The 14,669-nt window shown below is 38.3% G+C and overlaps 1 protein-coding gene across 1 annotated transcript; it reads right to left on the bottom strand.

The window, feature by feature from the left end:
• Positions 1-1,592: 1,592 nt before the first annotated feature.
• PPWD1 (peptidylprolyl isomerase domain and WD repeat containing 1) lies at positions 1,593-14,657 on the bottom strand. Its single transcript, XM_084304789.1, has 11 exons — positions 14,549-14,657; positions 13,598-13,700; positions 12,814-12,914; positions 11,629-11,749; positions 8,506-8,953; positions 7,747-7,937; positions 7,091-7,280; positions 5,486-5,667; positions 2,977-3,058; positions 2,367-2,549; positions 1,593-1,950 (listed from the first exon to the last, which is right to left on the bottom strand). The coding sequence occupies exons 2-11, from the start codon at positions 13,651-13,653 to the stop codon at positions 1,807-1,809; spliced, it is 1,698 nt and encodes a 565-aa protein (XP_084160915.1). The 5' UTR covers positions 13,654-13,700; positions 14,549-14,657; the 3' UTR covers positions 1,593-1,806.
• Positions 14,658-14,669: the final 12 nt, after the last annotated feature.

The following is a 14,669-nucleotide window of genomic DNA, read 5'->3' as shown; positions in this document are numbered from 1 at the left end:
AGCTTTTAACCCAGCAGAGTGTGCCTGTCCAAGCCATGGGCTGCCAGCTTCTCCAGGAGAAGACTGTGGGAGACGTGTCGAAGGCCTTGCTGAAGTCTAGGCAGACTCCGTAACGGCCTTTCCCTCATCCACCAGTCAGGTCACCTGGTCATAGAAGGAGATGAGGTTGGCTGGGCAGGACTTGTCTTTCATGAACCCATGCTGCCTGGGCCTGATCCCCCCGGTGGTCCTCCAGATGCTGTGTGATTGCATGCAAGACGACCCATTCCATCACCTTCCCTGGCACCGAGGCCAGGCCGACAGGCCTGTAGCTCCCCAGGCCCTCCTTATGACCATTCTTGTAGATGGGCGCCACATTAGCAAGTCTCCAGTCATCCAGGACCTCTCCAGATGACCATGACCACTGATAGATGATGGAAAGCAGTTCAGCAATCACCTCAACTCCCTCAGCACCCTTGGGTGGATCTCATCTGGCCCCATGGACTTGTGACAGTCCAGATGGAGCACCAGGTCTGTAACTGTTTCCACCTGAACTGTGGGTGGTTTCTTCTACTCCTTGTCCCAGACTTCCAGTTTGGGAGGCTCAGTATCCTGAGGATAAGTGGTCTGGCTAGTACAGGCAGATGTAAAGAAGGCATTGAAGAACCTCAGCCTTTTCCTTACCTCAGTAGTTGTGTTCCCGCCTGTGTCTAATAAAGGATGAAAATTCCCCTTGGCCCTCCTCTTGTCGTTAATATATTTATAAAAACATTTTTTGTTGTCCTTAACCATAGTGGCCAGGTTGAGCTCATGCTGGGCTTTAGCCTTCTGACTTTCTCTCTGCATATGCGGGCACCTTCCTTGTACTCTCCCCTAGTTGCCTGTCTCTTCTTCCACCTGATATGAACTCTTTTTCTCCCAGACACTCAGCAGAAGTTCTCCATTCAGACACATGGGGTCTTCTTCCCCACCAGCCCACCTTACAGCACACAAGGACAGCCTGTTCTGTGCCTTAAGACTGCCTTTCCGGACCCCTCTGCTCTTCAGGACTGACTGCCAAGGGACCCTCCCTACCAATGCCCTGAACAGCTCACAGTCAGCCCTCTGGAAGTCCAAGACAGCAGTTACACCGACCCCCCTCCTGACTTCACCAAGAACTCCACCATTTCATAGTCACTCCACCCAAAACAGCTCCCAACCACCACATCTGCCACCAGTCCTTCTCTGTTTGTGAACAGCAAACAGAGTGAGGCACCCCCTCTGGTAGGCTCACCCACCAGCTGCTTCAGGAAGCTATCTTCCACGCACTCTAGGAACCTTCTAGACTGCTTCCTCAGGGCTGTATTGTATTTCCAGCATATGTCCAGGAAGTTGAAGTCCCCCACGAGGACAAGTGCTGGCAATACATACATAGCCTAAGGGTTCTGACCTCTTCCTCTATCAAAGATGGCACTAGCGTAAAAAGATTTAGACATGGAAGATGCAAATAAATACCAGAAAGGTACAAACTATACCTTGACTATATTCTAAAAACACTATCATGAGCCATGGTAAAGACCTGCATCTTCAATCTTGCATAGAAGAGACAAGAAAAACAGGAGACTTAGTAAGAAACAAGCAAATGTTTTTACTTTAAAAGACAGAGTTACCAGAAATACATGCTTTGGGCACTTCAGGTACATGAAAAATGGTAGAACTGGTGTTTGCTTTGTCCTGCCACTTCTTACATCCAGGAATTATCAAAAAGGTTTTTATTCATTCTATGTCCTTTCTGTGTCCCACAGTGCTGAGGTTTTTCTTTTCAAGTTGGAACCCTCAAGTCTTAGCTTACTTCACTGTGATATTAATGATGCTGATATCCTCATAGGGTTTGTCGGTTTTGGGATTGACTTTTACATTTGAGATTCTTTGAACAACTTCCATTCCTTTAGTCACCCGTCCAAACACGCTGTGCTTGTTGTCAAGCCAAGGCTGAGGTACAGGAGGAGAAAGAAAAGACGTACATGTAGGTTAGGTACCGATCAAAGAAGAAAGTGACCTAGAATAAGTGAACATGGATATACTTTATATCTTAAGACTATTAAACTGAACACATACATTAATCTAAAATATTCTAGTAATAAACAATTGCAAAAAAGTCTTTTACTAAGAATTGGGTAAGGCCCTTACTCCCCAAGTCAAAAGGTCATGTGATCACAGTACCTTCTTATTTTTAGATAATTGTTTCAGTGAAGCCTACACATTGTACATCTTTGTGTGTAGCATTCACTTGCAAAATAACAAGAAAAAGTTATTTCAACAAAGCTTATTGTGTTCCTTTTTCTACCAGAGAATTTACTGTGTTTTTACTATGCAGTTATATCAGGCAAACTTTTAATATTACTTACAGTTGGCACTACTGTAATGAAAAACTGGGATCCATTAGTATTTGGTCCTGCATTAGCCATGCTGAGTGTGTATGGTCTGTCATGTCGTAAAGTTGAATGAAATTCATCTTCAAATTCTCCTCCCCAAATACTTTCACCTCCCATGCCTGTACCCGTTGGGTCACCAGTCTGAATCATGAAACCCTGCACAGAAGTTAAATGTTACTACATTGTCCCATAGAACAAAAAAGCAAAAATGGCTTATGCTAACTGCAATGACTTAGGCTTCATTAATTCTAGTGCAATAGAAGTAAGACGCTTTACAAGACATGCCACTCTGGGATGAAACTAAATCATAATTCAAACACAATCGCTGAACTTTCAATTTGCTGAATCTTTCAATTTTGAGATTTCTTTCATCCCGTCAGTTACAGGACACCTACTGAAAAGCTTCATGCAGTGATAAAGGTCGTCAGAACCTCAAGTGTTGTTGACACCTTTCAGAAAACTACGAAACCATTCCAGAAAGCCTTGTGCAAAAGGTAAATAAAAATCTTAACAGAGAGGGCTGACCACAAAGTTACATTCTGTAAACCTACAACAAAAAAACAAAAAAACTTTTACAAGTTACCTTGATAATACGGTGAAATATGTGTCCATTGTAATAGCCATTTCTGCTGTGCACACAGAAGTTTTCCACGGTTTTAGGGCACCTAAAATCAGGTAACAGAAAATACAGGCTACAATACATATTTAACCGTATTGTGGCAAGGCCATAAAGATTTCAGGTGAGACTGAGATGCTGTTGTGCTGAGCACTGTTTCAGCATACTAGAAAGTGATCAAATAAGGATGAACCAGCCTTCCACTTTCTCAAACCCAGAGATGGAAACAAAACTTGAGAGGAGTATAGGGTTGCATGATTACACGAGAAGTCAGCAGCATGGTCAGGATCCAAATATTTCTCAAAGCCTAGGTCAAGACACTACTGACCAAATGTTCCTTCTCCAGCTTTTTGTTTACATATTCTCAATACATAAAACCAATTAAGGAATATAAGCTCCATAAGCAGAAAGGCGTTACTACTGTTATCCCTATAATTCTCTTAAGCTATGTATGTAAGGTGTCCAGTGCTGTGTACAAAAAGTGAGATCTGAAACCACACTGTTTTAGTATTACAGAGCAACTTTGCAGTCAACACCAAGCCAGTTTTCCTCCTTTGGAACTACTGACAAACCCTGTTCCAAACTAGGGTGAAAAGGTATTCAATATTGATGTAATAAAACCAAAACAAAGCCTTTCACCTTGTGATTTTTTGTTGTTGTGTGTTCCCCCCATCCCCCCAAGAGTAGATGCTACCAGAGCTGCAGTTCTTTTTGCTAGTTCTTCCACTGGTTTTAGGAAATGGACTAGTAGCCACAGTAGATCTGCATATGCAGATTTACAGTAACACACATCTTCCCAGTAAACCAGACAACAGCCAGGTTAAGTCCATGGCTGCAGAGTTACTTTAGCTGTGACAAGGAACATCAGTTGGGCTTAAGTCATACTCTAAAGCATCTTGTTAAACAGCACCAATAACATAACTAATGGAACAGACAGGGTACTTTCCCAGCTCCTGCTAAGCAGTACAAAAGTAGCCATTCATATTAGTCTACAAGCACATGGTCAGAGATTTAAAGGGCGTACAAAGCCACATCCTCAGTTCTGTACTTTAATTTTTGAATCACTTTTATCTTAAAGAGATTTTCATTTCAAAGCTCAGACAGAAGGAAATACTAGAAAAGGACAAACATAACCATAACCAAGACTGATAATACTCTTGTGTTCAGTCTAAAAAAATAATGTCTACAAAACACTGCAATGAATTTAACAATATTGTGCATGCGAATACACTGAGATACTGTCATAAGAATTAGAAAAAAGTCATAAGTAACGTAGCTTGGCCTGTCACTCACTAGTATATGCTGTACCATTACTGCAACATATATGCTACAAATAAGAATTACAGGAACTAAGTCTTGATGGAAGGAGAAATCAGTTAATACAGCAATGGAAGACTAACAGCCCTACAGGGTAGAATTAAGGTTGTGTTGCCTTAACTGACTTCATGACAAAACATGAAGCTGTTTCTGGAGAAACATGGACTACACCTAGATAGTCTATGTTTCAATTTATAGCAAACTTGGCATCATATATAAATCTACTGTTCCATAACAAAATCTTTGCATGTACTAATATCACAGAGTAATGCTGACACAAGACCTTCAATAATCATGCACAAAACACTTAATAAATGATATGCCTGGTTTGGGATATACACTGCACTAATGTTATATGCTAGTATGAATTTTAAGTTGCTCTTGAAGGATCTGCAACACTGTAAAATGTAATACAATTGCCACATTTGGAAGTTGCAAACAGTACTATTTATCCTTTTTAAAAACTGGAGTGATGTTTCCCCTTTTCCAGTCACTGGGGACTTCACCTGACTGCCAGGACTTTTCAAATATGCTGGACAGAGGCATGGCAACTCCACCAGCCAGTTCCCTCAGGACCCTGGCATGCATGGCATTGGGCCCTATAGACTTGTACCCATTCAGTTTCACCATGTGGTCTTGAACCTGCTCTTTGCTTACAGTGGGAGGCATTTTGCTCCCCCAGCCCCTGCCCTGAGGGCCAGGGAAATGAGATGTGGGAAGCCTGAATAGTGAAGGCTGAGGCAAAGAACTGGTACCCTCAGCCTTCTCCCTGCCTGTTGTTACCAGAAATCAAACAGCAGTGCCTTACAAAAATACGTAGCTTGCATAGCCACATCAAACCATCATGATCTAGCCACATCTGAGGTCTAGAGAACAAACAAAAGTTTAGGAATAGAGCTCCGTAACCAATAAATAAAAAAGCAAAAAAAAAAAAAATCCCATTGATGCTTTGATCTACTTTTGCCATACCCGGTTAGTGTTTGTCAAGAGCCACACTGTGGTAGCTTGAGGTATTACAAAACTGTCAGGAAATGAGAAAAATAAAAAATGAGGAGGAAAAGAACCATTCCTAGCTTGGAAGTTAAGTCTTGGGTACTGCCACCAAAAAAACACAGAAGGAAGGCAAAATACAGTAACAGAAAAACTGCCAAACACATACTCAACAGGAAAAAGCTTGATATGAATATCTCCCATGCTTGTGTGGATAATGGCACTATCAGAAACTCTTTTGGGACCTTCTGCTTGGGTAGCAGCCATGACCTCTTCTTTAGAAGGTTTCTCATTAAAGACATCTCTGTCCGAATCTGCGCTCTTTGTATCTTCTGGTTCACGTTTAGTAAACTGAAAAACAAAAGAACTGAAGGTTAGAGTTTGCATTTCTCTTTTGTTTTTCCTTATCTTACCCTGCACCCGAGACATCAATGTGAAGATTTAACTTTCTAGACAGCCAACTAGATTTGAAATGTTTTCATTTCAGAATTTAGAGACTGCATTTCGCCGTTGTTCATTATCAGCATTTCCAGTCACAAATTCCAGTACAGATACATGTAAGACCAAATAACATTTTATAATTTATCTTCTAAACTTGCCCTCTCCCAAAGAAAGCTCACAGTAGTAGTTCAGCACCATTTCTTTAGAAAGGAATGGAGAATTGGTGTGTTCTGCTATATTCAGACAAAACTTGTTGTTTCATCATAAAATTGCTGGTTTCATTACAAAGTCAAACTAAATTCTCTTATCCCAATGCAACGTTATATCCCAATGCAACGTTAATGCAACGCTATAAGAAAAACCGCAAATTCAACTTAAAATAGGAGAAACCTCAGAACTGAAAATTTTATAGCACTTCTTAAAGAAGCAAGACTTACAATAAATATCAGAATACACAAGTATCCACAGAACTATGTATAATTATGTATCAGATGACAATCAATAATTTTCTGCATGCATTCACTTGCCATGCACTCATGCTTTCTGTAGAAAGAGTGATGTTTCCATATGGATTATAAGTATTTTTCCTTTCTTGTTAAACTGTTTAGAGTAGTATATTCCATCATATACTTTATACTAACCACACGAAGGTTTAGAAAATATTCTATTTTACTCCAACTGAAAACACGGTCAAATTCAAGCACAACTAACAACAGACAGGGACCTCTAACAGAGCTGACCTCTAACCTTTGCTCTGATCACATCCCAGACCAAGTACTATATACTTACTCCAGATCTGCTTGACTTTTTCATTGCATCTGAACTAAAATCTAAATTCTTAATCTTTTTTACTTACCCGTAAAGCACTAAGTGCTACTGAGTCCTGACAATACTCAGAATTTAATAATTTTTGTTAAATAATTTATACCTAGCTAATCATTGTTCCTTTATCACTATAATGCCTCATTAGTTTTTTATAAATGTTCTTGTGTAAGTTTCTTAAACTAGACCATAAGTCTGCACCCCTTCTCAGAGAACTGTAACTGAGACAGCTAAAAGGATCCAAGTTTCTTTAACTACTTGAGCAATAGTGAAAACAAAATTAGAGGCTACAAAGCTATTTTTAGACAATTTTTAGCTAGCTTAAACTAAAAATTTAGTTAATTTAAAAATTAGAATGTACTTGCAATTTTAAAAGGACACCTCTAGAAAAGTTGTGTTTGCAAGTATTAAAGACAACCAGCATGGGAAATGCACACATAGAAAATTAAAAAATAATATAGAGAAAACATCAATAGAAGAATACAGTTACTTAAATAAACACCACACACACCATGTAAAACCTGTTTTTCTTAAATGCTGTGCAGATTACTGTTGGATCTGCCTGGATATTCTGCAGAACAGGATTTTCAGATGCCTTCATCTCTATAGTGATTGCAGCACGATGTTTCTTTGCTACTCCTTGGAACAAAGCTAGTTGCATCACCCTGATGTTCTCTTGTTTTCCCAAGATACGAATACACCTGAAGTACAAGAAGAAGAAAGTGTAACAACTGTTAGCTGTTCACAGTCAGACAGTATCTCTTTTCTGACTGCAACAAATGTAAAGCAACCAAAAGCCCCTTGAAACAATTTTTTACTAATTGTAATTATAATGCTTCTCTACTCAAACTTGCTACGTAATTTTCTAGTCAGACTCCCTACCCCATAAAAAAACAAACTGCATGATCCACATTTACTTTGCTATATCCAGTCAGCCACAGATCTCTCAACTTTAATATGAATATGCTTGCCATATTTTCTCATTTTACCAAGCTTTGAACTGAAATGACCCAGTAATAACCATGGGAATATTTTTAAGCAACAGTCTAAATTAAAGTTCTCAAAAAACAACAAAAACCTTAGTAACATCCAGTTACATCGAGTTTTAAATATAAGCGACTAAGTATGGACTCTGAAATAAACTTATCTATCTCCACTGAAACTTACCTGTTAGTCTCCACATTTATGACCTTAATGCCCAACATTGTTCCATAGAGAACGAAGTGTCCAGTTTCATCAAATATTATATTAATTAATCTTACTGCATCCACTTTCTCCAGCTCACGCTCAACTGCCATGCGTCGGCCAAACTCCATGTCTGGTAGTTGCTGCCTCATCTGCTGAAGTTCAGTAAACATCTAAAGAAAAAAAATAATAATCACATTAATACACTTCAAAATTCTGACCTAGTTCAACACTAATTCACATGCATAGAAAGTACAGAATCCAAGCAAGACTTAACAGCTCAAACTACTCGAAGAGTTAAAATAAAAACAAATAATACTATTTTAACGACCTTATAGCCATGCTGTTGTATTAGGCTCAAGCAAAGAAGAAGTATGTAGCTGTCTAGCAGAGCTTTGAAAAGACTATAAATTTGTTTCATTATTACAATTATTACTTGAAATGGTAATTACTAATTACTATTTCTAATTACTTTCTAATAAAAGGAAATCTAGCAGTATGAAAACATAAATGAAAATTAACAGCTCAGTATCACTCGATAGCTAACATAAATCAGTGAGAATTAATTTCAGGGCGAAGCAATGAAAGAGGCAAGGAAGAGAACAGGGAAAACCATTTCTGCAAGAAAAACGTAACAACGGAGTTCAGCTTTAAAAGCAGATGATAATGTAGGTAAAAGTGCCGATTAGTGAAGTCAAACAGAGAAAAAGTCTCAAAGAAGAGAAGCAAGATCCAACTCACACTCAGAGATTCATCAAAGACTCTCATGAGCTTCCCCGTCAAAAATCGGAAAATTCTAACTTTTCTGTCAGACCCAAGAGTGGCCATTTTCTTGCCATCAGGTGAAAAACTTATACTGGATGGGTATGCCTTGCATTTAGCAAATTCATATAGATCAGTATCTGTTTTGTACTCCCAGTTCACATTCTTGGGAAATTTGTATTCATGAGGAGTACCAGTCCAGTACTCAATCATTCCAGATTTGTCAGCAGACACTACTACTTTGAAGACAGGGTTCAACCGTATCTGAGTAAGAGAGGATGTATGGAGTTTATCAAAAACATGAAGTGGCTGGTTATTTCCTCGTCCATCATATATGAATATTTTTCCTGTGCTCTTCTCAGATGTTGCAACAGAAGATATGGCATCTCCAGGGCAATATACCCATTCACATTGGCCAGGGGAGTAGCTGCAACAAAGAATGGAAGGAAAAAAAACAACAACAACAACAAAAAAGAAATAAGAACGGATGGTTTTACTCATGTAAGAATCAAGATAAGCTATAAATTTGAAATCAAATATCTGGAGCAAGTTTTGAGCTTTATTTATTCATCTTGCTAATATCTATCTTGCTAAAATCTGGCAGTGTTATCACCAAGCTTTCCCAAGCAACATGAATCAGTGGATGGTTCAGCCCATTTCTGTTGCTTCCATATTGTTTCATAAAGAGGCTGTGACAGAAACCAGCACAGGTTGGGTAGGTGGGTATAAAAGAAGAAAAAGGATAGAAATCCAAATAAATAGCAGAGTAGTATTGAAGATTGCTACTCAGTTTCTATGAGTCTAGTATTTCTCTCCCAGCTCTAAGTGATTAATGCTTCAGTGCAAATGAAGACAACTGCACCTGTGCCATATACCTACTGAAAAGTATAACTGAAAAAAAATGTAATTTAATTATCCAGATGTAAACAAAATTAAGACAATCACGGTATATTCAGTAGCTGTTCTGAATATATTTAAGAAGAAACACACTGGCTACTAACGAATGTAATCTAGAAATAAAACAAACCAGAGATATGGTCAATAAACCAATAATCTAAGGGTTTTTCGTTTCATTATAAAAACATATATATATTTTTTTAATGTCTGTAAGCAAAGATTCCAAGAACTGTAACTCTAGAACTAAATGACAGGCAACGAAGGAATGATACTGACATCTCCTCTGACATCAAAACAAGGAGTTGGACTTGATGATCCTTACGGGTCCCTTCCAACTCAGGATATTCTATGATTCTATGATACAGTCTCCACAGGAAACTCTTATTTAGAATCCTATCAGACTAACAGATATTGAAGGCGTGATGAAGAACAGACACTTTATAATTTGGATTTTCACTGTGAGGGATACAATTGGGGAAAAAAAAGCAGTGGTGGTGGGTAATAAATACAATGTCTCATTGTTCTGTGCAATGTTATACACGCTTCCTGCAGAAATACCTGTTTTTCTCCAGATCATTTACGGAAGCATAAAGCATGGGAATCTGCAGACAGCTACACCGTACAGATTAGTTAAATCTGAAAGGATCTCAAGAATTTCAGACAAAGCTAATCAACTGTGAAACATACTGGCATGTATCTATCAGAGCAGACAGCACAAGATAATACAAGGTGAAAAGACCACACAGCATTTATGAATTCTACATTAACCACTGTAAGACTGAGCAAACAGCCACTAAAAAATTTTCATTTAGGTAAACAGAAACCAGATGCTCAATAAGCATTAATGCAGGAGATAAAACAATGAATCTTAAATCTAAAAAGCTATTCTCAGTAACGCTTGTATTACAGTTGTATACTTTTCTTCATTAAAAAGTTCACTTCAGGTCAAACCCAATTATTTCTGAAAAGATATACAGGCAGGGGGAGTTTGATTACTGCTGCTGAGGAAAAACTATTAGAGATATGTCAGAGATATACTATAGAAAAACATTTGAAGAATAAATCAGGATATCCTTGATACAAAATAGGTTTAAAATCTACCTTAATTCCCTTGAATTCTCAAGCAACAAGAAAAAAGCCACTATCATAACAAATATAAAAGTATTTTTAATATGAAATTAATTTTATTTCATGGTATAGTTTTACCAGTTTTTTAGTGACATACAGGGCTGCTAAGTACAAAACACCAGTAGAAACAAATGACTACAGCTAACTTGAATTTTTCCACAGCAGACAGACAAGACTGAATCAATTCCGATACGCTACGTAGGTTATTCGGACAATGTTATTCATAACATAACCAGAAAAGTACTAACGTAAGCATTTACATGGGCATTCTGAAAAATACCAAAATATCGTGTAGTTATAATAACCTTCAAAGCAATGGAAATCTTCGCACTTATTTCAATTAAAAGAACTATGTCAATACCAAATATTTTTGAGTTTATACCTTGACTCAATGTCACAATTAACCAGCAAACAATAGACTTCATGAAATAGATGTTTTCAAAATTCAAGAGACTTTTGGAAACATCAGTATTTCTACCATTCTTATTATAGCATCCACTGATCCTCCCACCTTCCAAATGCATTCCTGCAATGCTGTGTGCCTCGCTTTCCTCTGCTACTGATAATTCCAATAACATACCCCCAAATTCTTTATCTACATACTATGTAACTACAGCAATTCTACAATAGCAAGACTAAGGAAAACTATTCTTTTTAACAGAAGAAGAAATTGCTAACCCTAAGACAGCAAGTGATGACAAATAACACAGGCCCAATTTCTTCTCTACGTGAACTGTTAGTTAGCTGTCATTTTTAAATTCAGTGCCAAACAACAGGAAGAAAATAAAGATGTCTAGCTAAACACTTCAGAAGACACCACATCCTTCTGCTTAACATTAGATGCTGAGGACAGGTGCAGCCCTACTTCACTCATCTGAAGGGTACATATAGTCATACATTTTTCTACACTCAGGCAAGCAGTCTCCACTGGATACATCATTTTGGATAACTCAACTTCTTCAAATTCATTTGACTGGCAAAAAAAAAAAATCAGGTAGAATGAATTATTTACTTAACTCTTATGTAAAATGACTCCCATTTGTAATGCTACACATTTTCAAGAACCAAGCAACTTACCCAAGTTTCAGCATGTTGATCATATCAAAGTTGACTACATCAAACACCTTCATGGCTTTGTCATCTCCAACTGAACAAAATAACGCCCCCTCTGAACTAACAGCAATACTCTCAATAACACCTGTTAAAACAAGGTAACATACTCTTGAGACACAGGAAAGGGACATTCTTCGTTTCAGTTCTCCACAGAAAAACAAAAACCATACAGACATCTAAAACTGTTTCAGCTGTTTCTCCATCTTTTTTGAACTAAAAAGTTGTGTTAAGGGTTTTTGTTTTTCTTTTTCTTTACTACCACACGTTTTGTGTCCTATCACTGTTTGCAGTCAGGTAAGTGATGACAAACTAGTTACCATCTACCTAAGCAGAAGATTATGATTACAATTATTTTAATATAAAATATTCTTTTTTTAAAAAAAGAAGATTATTACACGACAGAAAATGAGCTCTTAGACTTCCATCTCTCAAGACACAAAAAGCAGCTGAATGTTAACTCTTACAGTCCTGCTATTAACATGCATAATAATCAAAATTACTCTGCAATTGAGACTTCAACAAGTTTTTCACAGTACTTATTTACACTTGGTAGGCTTCATTCTCGTGTTTTGTTTCTGTACATAATGAGAAGCTAATAGCTAAGATCAAGAACTTACCGTAACATTTTTTTAAATTCTAAACAGAAACAGTACTTTTACTATTTCCTATTATTTTTCTTATTGTGACAGTCTGTATATCAGACTGTTTTTTCCATCAGGCAGATTATCATTTGTAATAGCAATGAGTACCTTAATGCTTAGCATAGTACAGATGGCAGATAATGAAGGTACCACAGCTTAAAGTAACATATTTTTAAACATCTCTGGATTTTATGCACCCTGCTTGTCTTTTTTAAATAGACACTTTCTCTCTGTCCTAGACATTCTGCCTACAGGCAGAGCACAAGGCATTGCAAAGGATGTAGGAGATCTCTGCAGGAGTCATCTCACCTGTTTTATTCACACCCTATTCATCCTGCAGTTTGGGGGCTGAATGTACAGGACAGGGGAATGAAGGACAAGACGTAGATATCATTTAATCCCTGACTGCAGTAAACGGGTCCCAGAACCCCTCTCCTTTTTGTTTACACTTCCTCCTCAAACTCGGGCAGCAGGGGTGAGTTCTATAAACAAAAAAGCAAATTCTTACCTAAATGGCTACGGAAGTGTTTAACAAACTCAATCCCTTCTTCTATTTTTTTCCAGAATTTTACATGTCCATCATGACTGGCTGTTATGATAAAATCTGTCCTACAATTACAAAAGAAAAAGCAGAAATACAGAATTAGAGAAATACACATACTTCACTCCACTTTTGGACAATAATTTGCATTATGACACTAGAAGTAAGGTAGTACAGAAAATGAACTTCAAACAAATCAATGTAACAGTCTGTCTGAACGGGTACTATCAATCCTGAAAGAGAAATAATTATTTTAATGTGCTCTACATTCATCTATGAAAGGTCAACAGCCTGAATTTAAGAAATATGTAATACTATCATTTTTTACTATGTAAGTTTTACTTCTCATTTAGGTCTGGTTTTACAGCAGATACTATTTGCTATTATTAAAAAAAAACACACATATATATACACATATTTGTAAATAGATACACACACAATAGACAAGAAAACGATCTCAACCCAAGCAATTCTGCTGAATCATATTTCAGATGCATTCAGTATTTCCTACTATTGTATATACTGCCCTTTGCAATACAGATTTTAAGAACCCTTTTTCATCTATTTAAACAATTTTTATCTTGCTTATAAGTCCTCTCCTTTATACTCAGTTTTCAAAAAAACTTGAAATGCCACATCTGCACATAACTTTCCTTTATTAAATTTCTGCATTGAAAACTTCTTAGTATATACAAGAACGTATCTCTGATGACAACATATAATGGGAAAAAAAAAAACACCACAGACTTACTTGGTACATGCCACATGTGTAATGACATCTCTGTGCATGTAACTGCGTTCATACATCGAAGCACATGGTAGATTTTCAAGATAGACATGTTCAAATTCAAGGACTAAACAAAATAAAAGGAAAATCAGGAAGTGTATTTTATGAATGTTTTTATGAAAAACTTTCATTAAGCTTCTGTTCACCATCATTACCTTTGAATACCTCTCACTCCCAATTTTAATAAAGAGAACATTAGGACTTTGTGCAAACATAAAAGGGATTTCTACTCTGGCTTTGTGCTCAGAATTCTTGATGGATTAAAGCCACTCAAAGCCTTCTTTTACCTTTACAGGTGCTCCCCTTTAAGGTTACTTTAAAGGTGCTCCCCTTTAAGGTTACTTTAGAGGGGAGCACCTTTAAGGTTACTTTAAAGGGGAGCACCTTTAAGGTTACTTTAAAGGGGAGCACCTTTAAGGTTACCTTAAAGCCAGTTACCGTGGCTTTCTGAATACGTAGAAAGAATTTCAACACAATTTTTAAAGGCCTGCCAGGACACAGAAGATCAACCACAGCTCTTTTTTTTTCCCAAAAGGACAATGGCCTTGTCCTACAAGCAGGGTTCTGTAAGTACATCAGTGATAAATGGAAGGCTAGCGAACATGTGGGCCCTCATGAAGGCAGTGGGAGACCTGTTTAGCTGGGACACGGAGAAGGGTGAGGCACTCAGTGACTTGTCCCCAAGCACCACATCCAACCTCTCCTTGCGCACCCCAAGGGACGGTGACTCCACAACCTCCCTGGGCAACCCGTCCCAGTGCCTGGCTGCTCTTTCTGAGCAGAAATGTCTCCTCATTTCCACCCTGAACCTCCCCTGCCATTCCCTCTGCTCCCACCGCTGGCTACCTGCGAGCAGAGGCCGACCTCAGCTCCCCACACCCTCCTCCCAGCCCCATCCCTGCAGCTGCCCGTCACCTCTCCTCTTCTTCGCCTGCGCCGCCTCCCCCGGCAGCGGCCCGACCCAGCGCTCCCCATCTTCCTCCCCCTCCTCCTCTTCCTCCTGCTCCTGCTCCCCGCCCTCCGCCGCCGCCTCGCT

This window comes from Netta rufina, assembly GCF_964035555.1.
Source record: "Netta rufina genome assembly, chromosome: Z".
In the NCBI taxonomy this organism is placed as follows: domain Eukaryota; kingdom Metazoa; phylum Chordata; class Aves; order Anseriformes; family Anatidae; genus Netta; species Netta rufina.
This window is presented reverse-complemented; position numbering and strand designations above follow the sequence as displayed.